Here is a 22876-nt window from a genome sequence, read left to right as displayed (position 1 = left end):
AGCAAGCAGAATAAGCAAAAGCTATACACAAACGGAAGTTCCCAGCAAGCTATTTTCTGTGCTGGAGTGTAAACAGGCATGTGACATACAACAGTCATGCCTGTTCCTCTTCAGGTGGAAGGGAATATCTTAAGAGTGGCTTGTGGATGCTTTTCTATCCTGGGGATGGAAGACCGTTTTTGTTTCATTTTCCTCACTCGTCCTGGTGTCCTCTCTCTCTCTGTTGCAGCCCACCGCCTGAACCAGACACGGGGGCTCGGATTCTCCCCCCAGAAGACGGTGACTCCAGGCAGCCCCCAGACAGGCAGCCCCAGTGCCCAGCGCCGGGCTGAAGCCATGAGCCAGCACAAGCTCTCCGAACCCCTCCGTGGTGGGGATAAGCGGCTCTCCGCTGGAGGGGACCCAAGCCACACAAAAGGGACCCGTCCCGGACACCCGGCCAAGGGGCCTGGAAGAGACCACACCCCTCCGCGGCAGGTGCCAGGAGGTCCTTTGACCACGAAGCACGACGGGCTGCCCTCAAGGTCCGGCCAGAGCTCTGCCACCCCACTGAGGGGGCCCACGGTTCAGCGGGACACCGGTGACTCGCGGCTGTCCAACACCCTCAGGTAACGTAGGTTGTTTTCTGGATGGAGTAAGCTGCCTTATCCTGAATTGTTCCCTGGGTCCAGTTAACTGGTCTACACAGACCAGCAGCAGTTCTGCAGCTTTGCCAGCCTTACCTAGTGTCAGCGGCTGGGCAGAGGAGGAATGGTGGAGACTGCCTCCCTAGACCAACAACAACAACAACAACAACAACAATAATAATAATAATAACAACAACAACAATAATAATTTATTTATACCCCGCCCATCAGACTGGGCTTCTCCAGCCACTCTGGGTGGCTTCCAACCAAATATTAAAATACAGTAATACATCAAACATTAAAAGCTTCCCTAAACAGGGCTGCCTTCAGATGTCTTCTAAAAGTTTGGTAGTTGTTTTTCTCTTTGACATCTGGTGGGAGGGCGTTCCACAGGGAGGGCACCACTACAGAGAAGGCCCTCTGCCTGGTTCCCTGTAACTTGGCTCCTCACAGTGAGGGAACTGCCAGAAGGCCCTCAGCGCTGGACCTCAGTGTCCGGGTAGAACGATTTATTATTTATACCCCACCCATCTGGATGGGCTTCCCCAGCCACTCTGGTTGGCTCCCAACAGAATATTAAAAACACAATAAAACATCAAACATCAAAAACTACCCTAAGCAGGGCTGCCTTCGGATGTCTTCTAAAAGTCAGATAGTTGTTTATTTCCTTGGCATCTGATGGGAAGGCGTTCCACAGGGCGGGTGACACTACCGAGAAGACCCTTCCAGAGAAGAAGGCAGTTCAGAATTACAACAGGGGTTTGAGGGAGGTCACAGCTCAGAGGCGGATGAGGGGGAAAGCTGGGAAATAATGGGAGAGGAGGAGGAGGAAGAGGAAGAACCAGGAGGGCCACAGCTGAAGGACACAGTGTCTTTAGAAAGCATTCCAGACCCACCCCCCTCTCCCAGAACCCTGCGAGCCTTGAAAGTAGAAGAGCAAAGGGCTCAGAAGCAAAGGGCCCTCAGCCTCACCTATATAAGAGATGACGAATGAGGAAGTGGGAGAAAAAGGAGGTGGAGACTCACTCAGGACAACGCCATTATTCCAAGAGGCTGTGTTTCCAAGCCTCTCTCAGTGAATATTGAATAAAAAGCAGGTGGTAAGAACTTTTCCTTGTCTTATCTGCTCCTGGCAACCTGCCGTGGGGGTTGGCTCCTCTGCCGCCTGACATCTAGAGATGCTGAGGATCTTTGTAATACCAACTCATGCCAGTACACACACACAGGGTACCACTCTGTGGTCCTGTGCAGAGATGTTCTTACAGCATCCCAGATCAGACCTTTGTGCAGATTGCTTGGGAAAGGTCAGTACAAGTCACCTGAGCCTTGGGAAGCCCATAGAGCTTTCCAAGAGTGCCGCTCATTTGACTGCCTCCTTCGGCTCTATGCCATTCTGAAGGCAGAAGACCATCAGGCAGGAAACGGCTTTTAGTATCTCCCCGGTAAAGGGGAGCTTACGATCAGGACCCGGGTGCATCAGCCCTTTCTCCACTGCTGCCCCCTGACAGTGGGAGGGGAACATAGCCATCATGACAGCCGTCCCCTCCGTGAGCTTGCCTAGTTGCTTTCTCAAGCCATTCAACTTGGCAAGCATTGCTGTATCCAACAGCTAAACAGATGCACGAAGGCGCAGAGAGCCTTAAGGTTCCTCCTCAGGGCAGCTGCAATGGAAGTCCTGTACCCTTAGGCTCCAGCTTCACTTTCATAATGATGGAAAACATAACCTGTACAACTGTCATGGGAAACAGCCAGCCCGTGGGCCTGGGGTAGCTCAGTCAGTAGAGCATGAGACTCTTAATCTCAGGGTCGAGGGTTCGAGCCCTGTGTTGGGCAAAAGATTGTAGGGGATTGGGATAGATGGCCCTTCCCATTATATAATTATATGATTCATTACAAATTATCTAATCAAACCACCTCGCCCACTAGGATGTTGTTGGTTTTTTGGCAGATGCCACCTCCTCGACCTTTCCTCAGCCTGATGCCATTTGACTCCTTTCCACAATATTGAGTTGATTTCCAATTTCAACTTTTTAATATTTTTTTAATTAAAAATGTGGTTTCATGCGTAATTGTTGTAAGCTGCTTTGACATTTATTAACTTATTGATTCATAAAAATATTTGCATGCTGCTGTGTTGTTGCTTTAAAAAAATCAAAGCGGTTTGCAGCAATGAAACATAAAAACCATACAGTAAAACTATTTAAAAGGTTTAAGACAGCCACTGGTTAACCCCTGAGGAAGGATGTATTCCTAATCGTAGGCCAGGGGGAATAGAAAAGCTTTCAGCAGGTGTTTAAAAGTTGCCTGCTGAATCTCTAGTGGCAGAATGTTCCACAGGACTAGGCTGGTGACACTATTTGTTTGTATCTAAATGTATTAAATTTATATACCGCCCTTCATCAAGAGACCCCAGGGTGGTTCACAGAATGAAACACAAGATAAAACACAACTAAATAATTAAACTGAAACATCAAAACAATAACCACCACCCTTGTTGTTGTCAAACGATCCTCACCAATTCAGGGAACAAACCACAACTCTTTGGCAGATGACGTCAATGCTCGAACTGGGATACAGTGGTACCTCGGGTTAAGTACTTAATTCGTTCCGGAGGTCCGTTCTTAACCTGCAACTGTTCTTAACCTGAAGCATCACTGTAGCTAATGGGGCCTCCTGCTGCAGCCACGCCACCGGAGCACGATTTCTGTTCTCACCCTGAAGCAAAGTTCTTAACCTGAAGCACTATTTCTGGGTTAGCGGAGTCTGTAACCTGAAGCGTATGTAACCTGAGGTACCACTGTATAAAGATTCAGGCTTTGTAAATTAGCACAAGAAACTTGAACCTGGCTCGGTAGTAGATGGGCAGCTTTTTTAAGAATGGTGTCACGGCAAGAAACTCCAGTCAATGGTCCGGCTGCCACATTCTGCACCGTTATTGTGAATGGCATTATAGAAATCTTTTTGTATGGATAAATGCTAACGCTGCTAACCACCACAATTGCTTTCTCCCCTCTGCTCCAGGCCCCCCAGAGCCCGGCGTCTTTCTGGAGACAGCGATTCCTCGGCGTCCTCTGCGCAGAGCGGCACTTTGGGAAGGCGGCACAACGAAGATGGCGGCAGCAGTGGCCCAGCACTCAGGAAGGAGCCCGGGCGGCGGCTGGGCGAAGGGATCAGCCCTCAGGCCCACGCCAGCCCCAAGAGGCAGCCGGCCAGCCGCAGCCAGTCCCGAGACCGGGTGGACTTGCCAAGGCCATCTCCGGCGCCCCGGAGGACTGAGGCGGAAGAACGCGGCCGCCCCCGGATGGCCAATGGGCACCTCAAGCCGTCCGTGCAGCAGAGCCCTCGCCCACGGGCACGAAGCCAGGGGAGGCCCAGTGGGGAGCCCACCGTGCTGGTCATCAGCCGAGGTAAGGACGGGCAGCACTCTTGGGCGCGGGCCGAAGACCCCAAGGAGAGGCCCGGGGGCTCTGGTAGAAGCACCCCCAGGACCAAGAGCCCAGCAAGGTGGGCGCCAGGGACGGCAGTAGGGTCTCGGAGCCCAGCGCTCGCCAACCGCAGGGGGTCTCTCCCCGCCACAAAAACAACAGACCCCCGGCCGCAGACGCCGCCTCCCTCGGCCTGCGGGACTCTGAGGCAGAAGCAGCCAGCTTCGGGGGGATCCCGTGGGGCCACGAGGCAGCAGCCCCGGCCTGGCGGGAGCGGGCACTCGCGGCAGCCCTCAGACAGTTTAGGACGGGAGTTGGAAGAGCTGGCTCACACCTTCCGTACCCCCCTGCGCCTGGACCCCAGCCAGGAGCAGCAGCTGTTCCGGCGACTGGAGGAAGAGTTTCTGGCCAACTCCCAAATGATGGGCCTGGTGGTGGATGGGGAGCCAGAGCAGTTAGAGCCCCTGGGCCGGGCCTGCGACGGCCCCCGCCTCCTGCAAACCACCCCAGATCAAGGAGCCGCCGACTCGGCCTACTGCTCCTCCAGCTCGTCCTCTTCGTCCCTCAACTTTTTCAGCAAGTACGGCCTCCCGGGCGAGGCGAAAGACGAGCCCAAGAGGAACGCCGCCTCCCAGATGCCGGGGGTCCCCGAAGCGGGCACCGTGGTGCCCCCCGACTTCCACAACGGCTCGGCCGACACCTGCGAGCTGTGGGACTCGCCAGTGCCTCTGGAGCGAGCCACGCGCTGGAGGAAGCCGGCTCTGTCCAGCTCCTCGGACGAGAGCAACTGCTACGTCTGCCTGAACGACCTGCAGGAGGTCCAGGAAGGGGCGGAGCTTCCCGAGCCTCTGACGGACAGCCCGTGGGGCGTCACAGAGGCGGCCGATATGGACCTGGGCTCTCCGCCCCGCGAGGCCACCGAGGGGTCCACTCCCTGCGAGGAAGTCGTGCTGCGCCCAAAGTCGTCCCTCAAGAAGCCAGACCGTGTGCCTTCCATCTACAAACTCAAACTGCGCCCCATGATCAAGCCTCGCACCGACTCCCAGCCGGACAAGACCCCTTCGAAAATCCCCACGCCCCTCAGCTACAAGGCGGCGGGGGTGGGCAAGTCTCCAGTAGGGGGCGCCTCGCCCAAGGGCAGCCCTTCCAAGCGCCCTCCAGAGCAGTACCGACCCTGGGCAGCCTTCCACAACGTCTTCGCCTCCCTTGTGGAGCCTTCCCACGGCCCGGCAGAGTCTGGAGTGGCCGACGAGGGCGCATGGGCATGAGGGGTGCCAGAGGGCAACCGGCTGCCTCCTCTCTCCTTCCTGGCTGCTTCAGTTGCCCAGCCTTCCTTCCCCCGTCCCTCGGGTACTGTTCCTTCGGTGACCTCAATATTGCTGCTGTTCTGAACGGATTGTGTGGGTGGAGATGCCTTTAATTTCTAAGGTGGTTCTTCCATTGGGGTTTGGTTTTGAATTGTGGCTGGAGAGTGGCATGGCTTCGTAGCAAATTTGTGTGTATGTGTGTGTGTGAGAGAGAGAAGCTTTCAGGGGAAAGTCTTTGGACACTGGATAACACAGCAAAGAGCTTCTGACGTGGTCCGATATTCGCTCGCATCGGCCGTTGTAAAATTCTTTTGAGTCGGCTTTGATCGCCTTCCACCTCCTTCCCCAGTCTTCCAAATCGAGTAGCACTTTTGACCTCTAAATCTCTTGCTCCCTTCTCATGTAACCCTTGCATCAGCTTTGACCTCCTTGGGCAGGCAGCTTCCCCTTGGGGATGTTTTAAAAAGGACGCTATAGACCTTGGGAGTCTTGCAGATAGTGGTGACTCAAAGTGGGAAGGTGTTTAATGTGCACAGGAACGGGGAGACCCCACACAGACTGTGGGAGCCGCTCCCCACTAGGCAAGCTGACAGTGTTTTCTGCAAGCTTCCGATCAAGTAGATTATCTATTTTTTAAATGAGTCACGCTTTTGGAGAGAGAGGGTCTTGCTGAAGTCTTGCACATGAATTCCTCTTCAGACGGACCCTCTCGGCGTCCTGGGATCTGGGCCGTTAAGACTCCTGTCCCCTCAACCAGTCCCCTGCCCCCCCCCAAATGTACTGTAGGTGTGTTTAAATAATCTATGCATATTTATATAAATACAACAGAGTGTGTCCGCTCGCCTCCTGAGCGCTGTCTCCCATCTAGTGCCCACCTTCCGACCCCACGAATGTAGCTAATTGAACTGACCCGCCAGCTCTCGGAACCCAGAAAGTAAAAAAAGAGGACAAATCATGTGTTTTGACTCTGTGCCTTTATTGCAGAAGTGTGAAGATGGGTGGATGTGAACCAGTCCCAGGTGTGTCTCCCCCCTCCCCAGAGGTAGGCAACATGTTGCCCTCCAGATGTTGCGGAACTGTCCCTAACCATTGGGCATGCTGCCCGCTGAAGTTGATTTATTTACCGTAATTTCGTAAAATTTACTGCTTGGTTGTTCAGCCACCCAAAAAACCTCAACATGGTTTACAAAAAACGATAAAAATAGTCATACAGCCGCCCTGAGCCCGGCCTTGGCTGGGGAGGGTGGGGTATAAATAAAAATTATTATTATTATTAACAACAACGATTTAAGGCTTTTGAAAAGTTAAAAGAGCAATAGACTAAAAGCAGGTTAAAACTCTCGCCAGCTTTCTAAACGGCTGGGTGCCAGAGCATTTTTTTAGCAGATGGCGAAAAGAATACAATGAACAGCCACTGCCTGAAATCAAGAGGCTGGGAGTTCCCAAGGTGCCCTTTCTTACAGATACAGAACGGGTATTACGTGGCGCCTGTAAGAGTGCCAGCCCCGATGGGATTTGGAGTACAACTATCTCTGAAAGGAAGATCAAGCATTGCCATTGGCTGAGATCCATTGCTCAGGAGCATTTGAGAGGACGTTATCACCTGCTGCCCTGCCAGTCCCGCCCCCTCCCGCCAAAAAACCCCGGCACCACAATTTGCAAGCAAGACATAACAAGGGACCTGGTTGAGGATGCTCTATAGATGGTCCAGTATTGCACTGCTGGAATGGGGAGCCCTTTCTTGGAGACTATGTTAAACAGATGATCAGTGTCTTGCAAAAGAAAGGGGAGACTGGTGTAGAAGACCCTTGTGTGCTGTAGCCTCTGGCCCAGAGGTGATGGTGGCAGCTGTGGAGAAAGGGGGCAAGGGGTCCCTGAAACTCCCCCCACCCTGCAACACATTTTTTGGGGGGGAAATCAAAAGAAAGCCAAACACTCAATCCCAGCCAACAAGAGTTTGATGGGATGAAGGGGAGAATTGTGGTTTTTAACAAAACGAGACCTTTTCTCCTCCCACTTGCCCTCGACTCCCGTTTTGTTTTCGCAGCACACTAGTCCACATTAGTCACAGCTGAGTGCAAAAGCAGCATCGGCCGTTGTCCCAGATTATGAATGAACGTGGCGTCGGCGATTGTGCTATTGGGGGGTGGGTGGTTGTGGACGGGTCGCCTCGTGATGAATTCCTGAGAAGGCAGGCAGACGTGCGAAACTGGTTCCCTGGTCTTAGAAAGGAGGACCCTCCCAGTCGTGTGTGTGTGTGTGTTTTCACAGACCTCATCGAAGCCTCTTGAAACCGCAGCACGTCTGAGGCTTCCGAGGAGCAAGCAGCTCCTTCAAGCGTTTTGCATGCAGAGATTTCATACAGGGAAAGAGGACGCTTATTTCCTTGCGGCAAATCAAACCGTGGGCAGCCCCTAGCCCAGTAATGCCCACCCTGGCTGGCAGCAGCTCTCCAGGGTTTCAGGCAAGGTTTGTCTCGCTCTTTCCCAGCCATACCTGGGGAAGCTGGGGATTGAACCTGCGGCCTTCTGCATGCAAAGCAGATGCTCTACCACTGAGCTACGGCCCAGCAGATGCCTCTGGAGCGTCACATGGGACCACACAAAGGACTGGATCTCATCTAAGAGGGCAGAAAGAGTCACCCAGCTAGCAGAGGTCAGGCCTGAGATGCTGAAAATCCACACAGCTGCTTCTCTCATGCTAAAAGTGGGCATGCAACTGGGCCCCTCTGTGCAAGAGCCCCAAGCCGAAGAATCAATCGGTAGGCTTACAGGACTTGGCCAGTTGCCTGAATGTTGTCCACACTGACCGGCAGTGGCTTTCCAGAGCTTGCAGGTTGCGGAAGCAGATGCTCTACAACTCTTGCTCTTGCTTCCTCCCTAAAAATAAATTAAGATTCTAGTCCTTCCTGTTCTTTGAAAGGGGTGGTAGTGAATTAATTAGGAAACTGCCTTCTGCTTAGCCAACCCAGTGGTCCACCTAGCTCAGTGTTGTTGACACTGACTGGCAGCATCTCTCCAGGGTTTCAGGCAGGGGAGTTTCCCCCAGCGATCCTGCCAGGGATGGAACATGGGGGCAGGTGCTTTGCGCCAGAGCCATAACCCTTGCCTTGGAAATTAGAGGGTCTGGCCTGTGCATTTTAAGCAAAGACTGCCTGCTGCTTATTTCTGGGCGCTATACTGGGACCTACAGCCATCAAGCCTTCGGCTGCCCACTGGGTCAAGGCTGGCTCCAGATCAGAGGCCCCACCCTCTGCTGGGCTTACTCCTGAGTCAGTGATTCCCTCAGCAGCTTGACTCCCTCCTCCCCACAACGGATTACCTGCCTGCAGTGACTGCGTCTGGGGATCCACTTGCTATCTAAAATTTCCCATTGTGTCTAAAGCCTTCCCAAGCCAATGGCTGCCCCGTGGCATTGTGGGAAAATCAAAATGGTGGAGGGGCTCCTCAGCCACAGGCACCCGCCACCCATGACAGAAAACTGGGCTGCGTGGATTTTGGCTCATGACACGGCTTTTGCCCACTCGATGGCACCCCAAAACTCCACTCCCACACCCTCCCCAAGGTGCTCATCGCACCAAGCAGGAATGCAGTGGCGTAGCGTGGGTTGTCAGCACCCGGGGCAAGGCAAGTAATTTGCGCCTCCTAACCTGTGGATTTTAGCAGGGGGCAGAGAGCTGCGAGTGTGAGCGCGCCCCCCCAGATGTTGTGCCCGGTGTGGATGGCCCCCCCTGCACCCCCCCACGCTACGCCACTGCAGGAACGCCCTGGGATTTCAAAGGGTTACTCCTGCAAACGCGGCCCTGGTGGCCGAGATGTGGCCCTCAGCTTCCCACTACGGCTCCAATGTCCGAACCTATTGGAAAGGTGTGTTTTGGGGGGGGGCACCCCATTGCAGAGCGTTGGGCTAGACGACCCTCCAGGCTCTGCAATTCCATTGTTCGGTGAGTACGCCCCCTTGTGGCCGGCAGGGTCTCCTCACATCAGGCTGCACCTGTTCCTGTGCAGCGCCCCCTGGAGGCGCATGGCAGAGTGGTTGTTCCTGCAGCCTCGGGCCAAGACGCTGCAGAGGAGCTCCTTGAAGAGCAGGACGATGTGCCAGTTGAACTTGGCCGAGCACTCCATGTAGCCGCACTTCCAGCTCTTCTTGACCAGCAGCGAGAGGGCCCGGCGGGGGGAGAAGCGCTGGCGCTGCAGGTCCCGCTTGTTCCCCACCACAATGATGGGGGCTTCGCCACTGCTGCTCGCCCTAGGAGAGGAAGAGGAACTCCAAGTTCATAGAGGAGAGAAAGAAGGTCAGAGCGATGCACAGACCCCAAACCTCCAGGCCCTCCAGAAATTTTGGACCATAACTCCCATCTGCCCTAGCCAAGTGGTAGTCCAAAATGGCCCTGCTGGCTGGGGCTGTTGGGAATGGTAGTCTAAAGTAGCCATGATGGCTAGGGATGATGGGAATTGTAGTCCCAAGTGGCCATGCTGCCTAGGGATGATGGGAATTGTAGTCCCAAGTGGCCATTCTGCCTAGGGATGATGGGAATTGTAGTCCAAAGTGGCCATGCTGCCTAGGGATGATGGGAATTGTAGTCCCAAGTGGCCATGCTGCCTAGGGATGATGGGAATTGTAGTCCCAAGTGGCCATGCTGCCTAGGGATGATGGGAATTGTAGTCCATAGTGGCCATGCTGCCTAGGGATGATGGGAATTGTAGTCCAAAGTGGCCATGCTGCCTAGGGATGATGGGAATTGTAGTCCCAAGTGGCCATGCTGCCTAGGGATGATGGGAATTGTAGTCCAAAGTGGCCATGCTGCCTAGGGATGATGGGAATTGTAGTCCATAGTGGCCATGCTGCCTAGGGATGATGGGAATTGTAGTCCAAAGTGGCCCTTCTGTCTAGGGATGATGAGAATTGTAGTCCAAAGTGGCCATGCTGCCTAGGGATGATGGGAATTGTAGTCCATAGTGGCCTTTCTGCCTAGTGATGATGGGAATTGTAGTCCAAAGTGGCCATTCTGCCTAGGGATGATGGGAGTTGTGGTTCAAAATGGCCATGTTAGCTGGGGCTTATTTCTCCCCATGCAAATAGCTGTGTTTCATTGGATATTTGAAAGTGGGACTGGGCTTCTTTAAGGCTGCAATCCTAACCCCATTTACCTGTGAATAAAACCCACGTTGAGTTCAATAGTAGGACTTCTGAGTAGTCATGTTGCGCCACCAGATGGGTGGTGGTGTGTTTACTCAGAAGTAAATCCCACTGAATTCCCCGAGACTGATCCATACGAGAGGTGGGTTGAGGACTGCAGCCTCACTCTGGAGGGAAAAGCAGTTTTCCTGATTCTGTGCTCCCCCCACCCAATCCACCCCCTCCTCTCCCATCCCTTCTGCTCACCTGTTCTCCTGGATCTGCTGACGGATCATTTTCACATACTCAAAGCTTTCTGGGCTGCAGATATCATACACCAGGACGTAGGCATCAGTGTTCCTCAGCCCTCGGGATTTCAGGTCTGACCACTCCTAATGGGCGAGAGGAAAACATGGGGAAAGCTGGTGCAACGAAAAAGGGACATTGTCACTCAGCTGCATTGTGCTGAGCCAGGCCCATGGGTCCATCCAGCTCAGTACTGTCAACACTGACTGGCAGTAGCTCTCCAGGGTTTCAGGCAAGGACCTTTTCCCAGCCCTATTTGGAGATGTGGGGATTGAACTTGCCTGCAAAGAAGAGGCTCTGTCACCAAGGTACATCCCTGTCAAATTTGTATCCAGATATAGAACAGGTAGGGAACCATTTTCATCCTGATGCCAACCTTCTCAAAGTTAATGATAACAAAAATAACTATAATAACTACTTATATTACTACCACTATTAATTACATTTATTCATTACTTGCCCCACTTTATTTTGTCTTCTATGGAGCAAGTTCATAAATTTTGTTGTTGTTGTTGTTATTAATTGAATTTATATACCGCCCTATACCCAGAGGTCTCAGGGCGGTTCACAGAAAAGATCAACATAAAACTACAATATGTATGTATATATATAATCAAAATAAAAACAACAACCCAGTAACACCAACCCCCAAAGAGCTGCATTTTAAAAGGGTATAGGGTGTCAAACAGATCAACCAAAGGCCTGCTTAAAAAGGAACATTTTTGCCTGGCGACTAAATATAATGAAGGCGCCAGGCGAACTTCCCTGGGGAGAGCATTCCACAGACGGGGAGCCACTGCAGAGAAGGCCCCGTTCTCATGCTGCCACCCTCTAGACCTCTCGAGAAGGAGGACCTCAGAAGATGATCTCAGGGTCCAGGTTGGTTCATATGGAAAGAGGCGGTCCTTGAGATAATTGGTCCTGAGCCATTTAAGGCTCTATAGGTCAAAACCAGCACTTTGAATTGGGCCCGGAACCTAATTGGTATCCAGTGCAGTCAGACAAGGATCGGTGTAATATGCTCAAACTGTCTTGCTCCGTTGAGCAACCTGGCTGCTGAATTCTGCACTAGCTGAAGTTTCCAAACCATCTTCAGAGGCAGCCATACATATAATGCATTTTAGTAATCTAACCTTGCAGTTAGCAGAGCATAGGCAACAGTAATTAGGCTATCCCTGTCCAGATAGGGGCGTAGTGGGGCCAGTAGCCAAAGCTGATGGAAGGCACTCCAGGACACTGAGGCCACCTGAGCCTCAAGCGATAGCAAAGGATCTAGGAGTAGCCCCAAGCTACGAACCTGCTCCTTCAGAGGAAATGTAAGCCCATCAAGAGGAAGCAACCTCCCAGCCATTGGGTCTAGACATAAAATGTCTTAAAGCAACTTACGATCCTGAAAGCATACTGGGAAAGTTTCAAACAACATCGAAAGAATAAAACCACATTATTTACGTTAAGTGCTCACAAATACTGCCCCACCCTGCTAAAGATGAACACAACAGGCTACAGGTAGGTAGCTGTGTTGCTCTGCCGTAGTCGAAACAAAATTTAAAAATTCCTTCCAGTAGCACCTTAAAGGTAAAGGGACCCCTGACTGTTAGGTCCAGTTGCGGACGACTCTGGAGTTGCAGCGCTCATCTCGCTTTATTGGCTGAGGGAGCCGGCGTACAGCATGTGGCTAGCATGACTAAGTTGCTTCTGGCGAACCAGAGCAGCGCACGGAAATGGCGTTTAACTTCCCACCGGAGCGGTACCTATTATCTACTTGCACTTTGACATGCTTTCGAACTGCTAGGTTGACAGGAGCAGGGACTGAGCAACGGGAGCTCACCCTGTTGCGGGGATTCGAACCACCGACCTTCTGATCGGTAAGCCCTAGGCTCTCTGGTTTTAACCCACAGTGCCACCCGCATCCCTAAGGTGCTACTGGAAGGAATTTTTAAATTTTGTTTCAACAACAGGCTACGGTGTTATTGCATTGTATCATCCCAATTAAGAACCAACTGCCCAGTGCCTAAAATTTGATGATGACAATGCAAGGCAGGCACATTTCTGTGGGGAGAGTGTTCTGCAGCCAGGGGGCTACCACACTCCCCATCTCCACCTGCATGTGTCAGTGCTAGGCGGAGCCAGAAGCAAAAGTGGGCGGGGCAATATCTTGCACACACACATCCCTAACTTAAGTCCATCTCCATCTTTAGATCTCCCTTCGGTCTCACCTCCTGCAAAACACAGGCAGGGCCTCCACATCAACTGAAGTCAACTGTGAAATTCAATTAGCGGCTCGCTGAAGCTCAGAGGATGGGATGAAAACCAAAGCATTTATTTTTAACCCAGAGAGTAATAATGAAACGCCATGAAACTGGGGAGCAGTTGACCACTGGGGCTGATCACCGTCATGTCTTCTTTTCCTGAGGCTGCCACTAATATCTGGAACCTGAACATTTATTTGCAGTTAAGGAGATCATCTCCTGAAGGGTTCCTGCCCTGCACTCCTCAGATGAATGTGTCATGGAATTCTTCTCAATAGTGATCCAGAGCAGATTCCAATGTGTAGTTAGTAAAAACTTAAACACGTTGCAGGATTCCCAAAAAATAGCCAGAGGCAATTGTATTTCAACCAGCAGCGCTTTAATGCTAATGAAGGAAATGAGCATAATGGTCACAATTATTATTATTTATTATTATATTTGTACCCCACCCATCTGGCTGGATTTTAGGATTGGCACTCTCCAGAAGAAATCCAGTTGCAGCAGACTTAACTTAAACTTACAATAACTTATAATAAGTCTAAACCTTAACGCTAAGCATACTATGTACAGAACACCACACCAGGAGGAAAAATAGATAGAAAGAAAGAGAAACCCAGGCTCCTTCTGGCCTTACTTTTGTAGTCAGCGTGACTTTGACAGAAAGGATGAGAGAACCAATTTCAGCCAGCTGTACTCAGCTTCTCTGAAGGTATAACCCAAATGTCATGAACCTTCTGTTTGCTTCTTTCACACAAAGAAGCCTCCAGAACCCTCTTGAACTAATTAGAATAGGAAAGATCACGTCAGATCAATGCTTTCTGCACTAAGAAATGCAAACTGTCAGAACGGATGTCAGGGAACGTAGAGCCACTGCTTTTGGAAGAAGGGTTTAATTAATTAATTAATTAATTTCATCTATTTCCCACCTTTTCCTCCAAGGAGCTCAAGATGCCATACATAGTCACCCACCTCCTTTAATCCCCACAACAGCCCTGTGAGGTAGGTTTGACTGAAAGGCGGTGATTGGACCTAGGTCACCCAGTGAGATTCATGGCCAAGTGCAGATTTGAACCCCAATTCCCCAGGTCTTAGTTCAAGACCACAAAGGCTCTTGTTCACGACTATATATTTTTCAGACCTTGGTGTGTGTGTGTGTGCTCATTCCCCTCCAGGCAACTTTCCAGCGGCCACCAAATGGGTGGGCGGAGCAATGGGAGTGAATTTTACCTTCCTACAGAAGGCTAGTTTCTACGAACGCTCGCCCACCCACCTCTCTGCCCTCCATCTAGGAAAGCAAAAGGCATCATCAGAGCTCAAGGGCACATTCCAGCCTTGCAGAAATTCTCAAGTAGGGTGCAAAGCAGGGCTGGTGAGGGGGCGTGGCCTGGAGAGAGCAGGTGTGGCCTGGTAAGAGTCCCAAGGTCCAGATGCAGAGGTCTGAAGGTCCGCATTTGGCCTCTGCATCTAAAGTCCTGCATACCTACATTAGATCAGTATCATAGTGTTACACACCACACCCATCTCCATGAGCAGTGTGAAATTCCAGGGGCTGCAGACACACTTAACAGGGTCTGTATTCCCTTTTGGGACAATGAAGCACAACAGAGGCTGTGGTGTCTTTAAGATAGATGGTTTTATATGTGCATACATATACATATACATATACATGAAGGTATAGGTAAAAAGGGGGGGTGGACCCCTGGATGGTCAAAGGTGACTATGGGGTTGCAACGCTCATCTCGCTTTCAGGCCAAGGGAGCTGGCGTTTGTCCACAGACAGCTTTCTGGGTTATGTGGCCAGCATGACTAAACCGCTTCTGGCACACAGAGGACTGTGACAAATGCCAGAGCACATCGAAACGCCGTTTACCTTCCCACCGCAGTGATACCTATTTATCTACTTGCACTGGTGTGCTTTTGAACTGCTAGGTTGGCAGGAGCTGGGACAGAGCAACGGGAGCTCACTCCATCGCAGGGATTCAAACCGCCAACCTTCTGATCAGCAAGCCCAAGAGGCTCAGTGGTTTAGACCACAGTGCCACCTGCGTGCATGTGTGTGTGTGTGTGTGTGTGTGTACACACACACACACTGCTATTTTTCTAGAAAAAAAGGTGCTGGAGCTCACCACAAACTTCTCCCTTGTTCCCCACCTGAAAGGAGCTGGAGCTGAGCTCCAGTGAGCACCAGCTGCGGGGGGGGGGGGGGGGGGAAGCTCTGCATATATACAACCTGCACCTAGATGAGGGGATTTGCAGAGCATTCACATCCTATGAGGGTCCGGCTTCCCCCATAAGGTCAGCATTGGATTCAAAGGACAGCAAGAAGCCCCCCTCTGTGTCTCTGATCTAGGGGTTCCTGAACCTTGCTTCTGTCAGGCCTGATCAAAAGGTATGATCTCCCTACAGTTCCACCTCCCTTTGTCCACTTAGAATTTAATTCCCACTTCCAAAACCCCTCTCCCTTCTCTCTCACTGAAGCAGCCACCTGCTCCTCTAGAACCAATGACCGACCTTTGTCACACTGTGGCCAAAACATCTGTAGAGCTTGCTTGCAATAGGGTGTTGCACATGCCCCATAAGAACACAATAAGAGCCTTGCTGGATCAGGCCAATGGCCCATCTAGTCCAGCATCCTGTTCTCAGAGTACTTAGCCAGATGCCCCAATGGGAAACTTTTAAACAGAACCCAAACCCAAGAAAAACTCTCCTCTCCTGTGGCTTCCAGCAGCTGGTATTCAGAAGCATCACTGTCTCCAACCATCTTAGCTATCATCTTTTAAAGCCATTGTGACATCTGGCCACCACTGCTCCTGTGGCAGTGAGTTCCATAGTTTAACTAGGCAGGGGTTGGACTAGATGACTCTTGGGGTCCCTTCCAACTCTACCATTCTAAGGACTTTTTAAAATCTGTCTAGCATCTTCCAAAATTCAGCTTCATTGGATGTCCACCAGTTCTAGCATTATGAGAGAGGGAGAAAAACTTCCCCAATATCCACTTTCTTTAGGCTAACTTTCCTCTGACAGGGGAGGAAGAAAATAGCCATGAGGACTAGTTCCATCTTTTGCCTGCATCTCATCTGTGATGCTTTAAATGTGGCTGACCCTAAAGAAAGCCTTCCGGTTTTTGTTCTCATCTCCCATCTCCCTTATTTTTTTGTCTTCGTTCAATTCCACCCACATTCTGCATCTTCAGAACTGGCCTTCCACCAGAACTCGCATCTCGCCCCTAAGTGAACATGGGTCCTCTGCAGGGTGGGTGTGGCTGAGGGGGTTAGCCTACATTTTCAGCAGCAGCCAACACAAACTCTTCCCTTTGGCTTACTATTTAAGGATTCTTAAAAGCCAGAGTGGGGAGACGGGAAGCTTTAAGAAACAGCTTGAGTGTTGGTGGAGAGTGCCAAAAATTGAAGAACCAAGTTAACTCCACCCCCACCCCCCTTTCTATTACTTTATTTTTGGACCAGCAGTCAAATCCCACAGACATGAAGTTACTATTTCTGCACAATTTTGCCTCATTCTGCTAGCTATGGGGGAGAGGCAATGTGGGCATTGTAAGTCCCACTTGGCTGTCTCCATCAGCCACACATCTGGGTTCCAAGATTTCACCAGACCAAGCTTGCACACTTTCAAGCAGGGAAGGGCTGCAGCTCAGAGGGAGAGCATTTGGTTTGAGTGTAGAAGGCGCCAGGTTTGATCCCTGATGGCATCTCCAGGCAGGGTTAAAAAAGCACCCTGCCTGAAACCCTAGAGAGTTGCTGCCAATCAGTGTAGACAACACTGAGCTACATGAACCAATGGTCTGACTTGGTATAAGGCTGCTTCCTGCGTTTGTATCTCTCTACTGTTATTATAATTACTTTGATTTATTACCTGCCCTTCACCTAAGGTCTTGGGGAAGATCACAACCAGTGGCAGTGAAGTTTTTCACAGGGAAACAGTTAGGGTCAGAGATGCCAGATTGCAAGGGCAGTGGGGACTGGGGAGATGTTGTGCCTGTGAGCATCATGTCTCCCTGCCTAAGCCAGGCAGAAGGGTGGCACTGTGGTCTAAACCACTGAGCCTCTTGGGCTTGCCCATCAGAAGGTCGGCAGTTCGAATCCCTGCAATGGAGTGAGCTCCCATTGCTCTGTCCCAGCTCCTGCCAACCTAGCAGTTCAGAAGCATGCCAGTGCAAGTAGATAAATAGGTACCACTGTGACAGGAAGGTAAACAGAGTTTCCATGCACTCTGGTTTCCATCACAGTGTTCCGTTGTGCCAGAAGTGGCTTGGTCCTGCTGGCCCCATGACCCGGAAAGCTGTCTGTGGACAAACACTGGCTCCCTTGGCCTGATAGCAGAGATGAGTGCCGCAACCCCATAGTCACCTTTGACTGGATTTAACCATCCAGGGGTCCTTTACCTTTACTTTTTTCCCATGGGCTTTAGAAAGGAGGCACCAGGCTTTAATTCTTTAATACTCTAATTTTCCAAGAGCATTTAAGGGACTAGTCTAGTCCCCCTAGTTCACTGACAGCACACCACTGGTTGCAACAAATTAAAATAATAAAACCAATTGCAATCAGAAGAATAAGGTGGGTCCTGCACTTCAGGTGTCAAGGGCCAGGGTAAAAGAGATGCATTTTCAGCATATGGAGAAAACTGTACTCTGCAGGTGCCAGGACACCTTCTGCAGAGAGGGAAATCCACCTCTTAGGAGCTCCCACAGAAAATGCATAAGGACTAGAGGCATTCGTTGTTTGAAAAAGTGAAATGTGAGATAGTCGAAAATCATAATGGACAAGTCTATCAACAATCTTCATTAGCCTGGGTCCCTGGAGTGGAATGTCCATGTTCGGAGGCAATGTGAATTGGGTTCCAGAAGATGGTGACCAGTGGCACCCTGCCCTTTCCCCTTCATTCCAGTGGAACTGCTGGATTTGCACTGTCCTAATTATGGACCTGACTTACATACAGCAGAGCACAGGGCCTTGGTGTAAAATCAGACCTAATGCCTTGCAAGGAGAGTGGAGTTCTCCAGGCTTGCCTGCCAACTCACCCAGCCAGCTAAGCAAGCACATTTTACTCCTGCTCTGTGCTGCGTCGCAGGAGAGTTAAGGAAAATGCTTACACCAAACCTTTCCTGACCTAGTGCAATCCAGGTGTTGCGGACTACAATTCCTATCAGCCCTGGCCAGGCATGAAGGAATGTGTTGCCTAACAACATCTGGTGCGCTTGAGTTTGCCACTCCTGGGAAAAACCCACAGTGTTAAGTAACAAAAACGAAGCAAGCTTGGGTATGCTGTCCCAATGGTAGAGGTAGAATATAGCCGTGGTAGCTGGTGGCCATTAATTGCCTTATGCCCCCATGAATTTCTCTAATCCCCTTTTAAAGCCATCCAGGTTGGCGGTGATCACTCCCTGAAAGACTGCCTTCTTCCCTGCGGACCCTCTTAGGTGCTAAGACTGGCAGAGGAAGCTCTCTTGGTTGTTGAACTGCCCTATGGAGCTGTGATGAGTGGCCCAGGAGAGGGAATTCTGTGGGGGCCTCTAAACTGTGAAATTCCCTCCCTCCCCACAGGGATGCAACTGGCACCTTCATTAGACACTTTTTGGTGAATGCTGAAGACTCACCTCTTGACCCGGGCTTTGGGTACTTGAGGTGTATCTTTCTATGGTCTGCCTTATTTCTGCATGTGGTTTCAAATGGTTTTCAATATTGAGCTTTGGTTATTAGGGTGAAGGGCAGGTAATTAATTAATAATCATATGGTGCTGATCACTGGGCTGCTGTCAAGGCAAACTGGATTCTAAATGTGATCTGGTGCACTTTATTGTTTTTAACTAGTCTGGTTTTATTACTTAGTATTTTATAATTGTATTTTAAAATGTGTAAGCCACCTTGATGAGTTTGACCAAACTGCGGGAGGCAGCGGAAGACAGGAGTGCCTGGCGTGCTCTGGTCCATGGGGTCACGAAGAGTTGGACACAACTAAACAACAAAGCCACCTTGAACCTCAGCTTGGGAGAAGGGTGGGATATATAATAGTAAATAATAATAATAATAATAATAATAATAATAATAATAATAATACATAGAGTGAATCCCCTAGATGAACAACCCACACCATATTTCCATCATACCTAACAGGAGGGCCCCAATCCAATTAGAAAACGAACCAATCTGGCCTCAGCACAGCCACACTATATCCCACAAGTGATCTGTTGTTCACTTGCAGAATTCACAAGCATAGCCAAATATATTCGGGAGGGTGAGTTTGGGTTGAGTTGTGGGGAAGAGAGGGTTTTAATAAAAGCCCACCTGAGAGCTGTTTGCTGGGAATGCCGTCAGGTAAGGGACATCCATAATCTTCATGTCGTACATGTTCCCGTTGAAAATGACCGAGGGCCGGTAGGTACGGCGGCGCTCCGTCGGGCTGTAAGTCTCTGTAAAGTCGTGGTACAAGAACTGACGGATAATGGCCGTTTTGCCCACCTTCGGGGCTCCCAGGACAGCCACCGACAGAGTCTCCACCATCGTCTTCTTTCAGGACCTTGGATAGTTCCCAAACTCCCGTCCCCCGCAAGCGATCGGAGGAGAGAAGTGTATTAATCCACGGAGACCTCTGAGGGCGTGGGGGCTGTCTCGAAAGGCGCCCTCAGGGTAAGGCTTTAGGGCAGAGGCCCGGGGCCCCACGCAGCAGCACTAGTAGAAGCCCTCCACCCCTCCACGCAGCGCTTTAAAGTAAGTGAAGTAATACCAATTGCCCATTCAAGTAGGGGGGAGGCGGTGACACCATGAAGTCCAGAGTCTAAAATTAGTTCTCTGCACCACTGGGTTGACTTGATGTTGACTTCAGTCGCTTCTCACAGTAAGACATCAGATCCGTGCCGTTGCTTTGAGCCGCAACCCCGCTCACTTCCTTAGCGGACCGATTACTATTAATTCATTATGACTGTTGTTTTGCTACTCCGAAAGTCCCCCGGGTCTACAGTCGCTCAGCTGGGTTCTCCTAAGCTCACCTCGTTGAGGGTGGCTCCTCCTCAGCCCGCTTCATCTAGTCTCTCCCCCCCCCCCCAAGATCAAAAAGTCTTCTCCCCCCCCCAACCCTTCCAAGCTCTTCTCAAGTTTGCGTCAATCGAGCTGCTGTCCCGGGAACGCAGGCTGCCGGCTGAGCCGCCCTCAGGTAAAGAGATTTCACGATTCACTGGAGAGATGAACTCACCGAATCGAGAAAGGGAGAAAGAGGCGACCGGAGCTTGAAGGACAGCCGCTCCGGGATGCCTGGTTGGCGAGCCTGGTCCCCCAACTCCATTCGAATCGAGCTGCTTTGAAGGGCAGCGCGTGTGCCAGCAGCGAGCTGGTCCTCCCCACTTTTTCTGCTCTTCTAATCCAATTGAAAAGGAAGGCGAGAAGTTCCCCCAAATATTGGAGGAGGCTGGGAGACTGAGACGGACAGCTGTCACTCCAGATCCAGACCCGCCCGGCTCAAGATCCTCGCTCCGAAACGGCGCTCAACCTTGAGGAACGGGACGCCAAGCCAGCCTCTGCCCCGCTGGCGCGCAGCCGGCCGGGCATCGCTGCTGCTGCTGCTACCTGCCCGGCTCCAGCGGCGCCCTCCCGGCCCCGTCCTCATGCTGGACCCTCGCCTCGCCTGCGGATCCCGCCCGGAGGAGGGCTCGCGGCTGCTACCTCTCCCTTCCCGGGCGCCGAAGATGGAGCGGAGCGCATCGCTCCTCTTTCAGCACCCTGGACAGAGCACTGCGGTGCTGCGCGCCCGCCTTTCCCCGCCGCTGCCCGGAGTTCCAAGCTGCGGCAGAAGCAGAAACCCGCTCTATGCCTACTCGGAGAGAGAGGTCAAGCACGTGAGAAGGGCGAGGCGTGGAAGGAAGCGCGCGGGTTGCGTGTGTGTGTGGTAGGGGGAGAGAGCGAGCAGGGGAGGCGCCTCTGCCTGGTGGAGGCTGGAAATCTGTCGGTTAAGCAATCCAGCGCGGGAGAGGGAAGGGTAGGAGGACGAGCTATGTGGGAAGAGCAAGTAGGAGCGGGGGTTTGCGTTGCATCTCCTTTTTCTCTCTCCATCCCGCCCCCCTCCTCACTTCCCAGGGATGCAGAAAATGTGACTTCATAGTTCGCCGCTACAATGCAGCCTTTCCTTACCCAGACGCGCAGCAGAGTTCAACCGAGGAGCAATCTCAAGGCATCCGAGTCTCTTTTGTGGAGCTGCCCGGGTCCTGGGGCGTCCCTTCTAGTAAGGAACGGAAGGGAACGTATAAAAAGTTGGCTTTGTCTTCCGAACTTAAGTGTACGAAATGGTGAGTCATCTGGCTCGAGGTCTTGACGAGCTGCAAATGTATTTACACTTAATGTGACTACGAGGCAGGTAATTTGAAGAGGGAAATTGATTGACGGGCCTCATTCACATTCCAGCTTGGGGAGGGGTGTTTTCACAAGCAATGAGTATTATGATTATAATGAACGATAAACATTTGTTTGTTTGCTGTTGTTAATGACCCGCCCTTCACCTCAAGGTTCCGGGGCAGGTTGCAACAATCAAAACACAATACAGTGGTACCTCGGGTTAAGTACTTAATTCGTTCCGGAGGTCTGTTCTCAACCTGAAACTGTTCTTAACCTGAAGCACCACTTTAGCTAATGGGGCCTCCTGCTGCTGCCGCGCCGCCGGAGCATGATTTCTGTTCTCATCCTGAAGCAAAGTTCTTAACCTGAAGCACTATTTCTGGGTTAGTGGAGTCTGTAACCTGAAGCGTATGTAGCCTGAAGCGTATGTAACCCGAGGTACCACTATAGTGAAAACAGCTTAGAATCACAGGAATAAGCTGTGTCTCGAAGAAAGCCAGGGTGGTGTAGTGGTTAGAACGTCGGACTAGGACCTGGGAGATCAGGGTTCGAAATTCCACTCAACCATGAAGCTCACTGGGCGACCTTGCGGGCCAGTCACTGCCTCCCAGCCTAACCTGCCTCGTAGGGTTGTTGTGGGGATTAAGTTAGGAGAGGGAGAGCTATGTAAACTATGTACATTACATTGAGCTCCTTGGAGAAAAGTTGTGCTATACTGTGAATGAAATAAATGGACATCATCCCTAAAATGCATCCCTTAGTGAAGGTTTTAAATACGAGGGGGCAAGTGAGCATGATGCATTTTCATCTGAAGTGTACCAGCCAATGCAAGCACTGCACTTGAATTTATTTTAACATTTCTTTTTACTAAAAGAGGAACACCGCCCCTCCCCCGTTTTAAAGAGGTGCATTGTGATCTGCCAGGGAAATTGGGAATTTTAGGTTTGTTTATGTTGTCATTATTTGGGCCTGAGTGAATTTCTACTGATCTTACTTTTCTACTGTTAAACTTCAGTTTCCTGATGGTTAGATCCATAGAGGGACTATGAGTCTTGGCACTTCCCTTAGTACACAGGAGCACAGAAAGATGCCTTAATCCCAAGTCATACCATTGAGCCATTTAGCTCAGTATTGTCTACACTGACTGGCAGCAGCTCGCACCTTTTTAAGTTAATAATTAGTTAGCAAGTGCCAACTGGGACATTAAAAAGAAAAAAAAGACTTCCAGCTATGCTGGAGGCAGGTGTGTATGTCTCCATTCTAACCTCAGGGGGGCAGTGACGATATAAACCTCACAGTTCTGCAGTCTTTACTATGAGAATTGGGCTGCTCTGCACCTCTGATGAGGGAAGCTTCCAGACTGTCACTATTTGAGGGGTGAGATTAAGTCACATACTGGCGAATCCAGGTTGAGCCATGCAAATAGATTTGGAGCTCTTGGGGTAACCCACCTCAACTCAAAGAGTGTAGGCAGAGCATAACTATCATGGCTAGTAGCCATCGATGAACC

The 22876-nt window shown here is 51.0% G+C and overlaps 2 protein-coding genes across 2 annotated transcripts in view; one reads left to right on the top strand and one right to left on the bottom strand.

Annotated features, from left to right (window-relative positions):
• The window catches only part of GAS2L1 (growth arrest specific 2 like 1), a 50593-nt gene extending 44278 nt beyond the window's left edge, over positions 1-6315 (top strand). The window contains exons 5-6 of the mRNA XM_083717080.1: positions 230-608; positions 3648-6315. Of these exons, the coding sequence (XP_083573206.1) occupies positions 230-608; positions 3648-5319 (2051 nt within the window). The 3' untranslated portion in view covers positions 5320-6315. The remainder of the gene's footprint in view (positions 1-229; positions 609-3647) is intronic.
• A 2797-nt stretch (positions 6316-9112) lies between these two features.
• RASL10A (RAS like family 10 member A) lies at positions 9113-21646 on the bottom strand. Its single transcript, XM_083717762.1, has 3 exons — positions 19330-21646; positions 10744-10868; positions 9113-9606 (listed from the first exon to the last, which is right to left on the bottom strand). The coding sequence occupies exons 1-3, from the start codon at positions 19543-19545 to the stop codon at positions 9336-9338; spliced, it is 612 nt and encodes a 203-aa protein (XP_083573888.1). The 5' UTR covers positions 19546-21646; the 3' UTR covers positions 9113-9335.
• Positions 21647-22876: the final 1230 nt, after the last annotated feature.

The sequence above is a fragment of the Podarcis gaigeae genome, assembly GCF_964106915.1.
Source record: "Podarcis gaigeae genome assembly, chromosome: 16".
Lineage (NCBI taxonomy): Eukaryota > Metazoa > Chordata > Lepidosauria > Squamata > Lacertidae > Podarcis > Podarcis gaigeae.
Note: the sequence above shows the minus strand (reverse complement) of the source record. Positions and strands in the feature narration are given on the sequence as shown.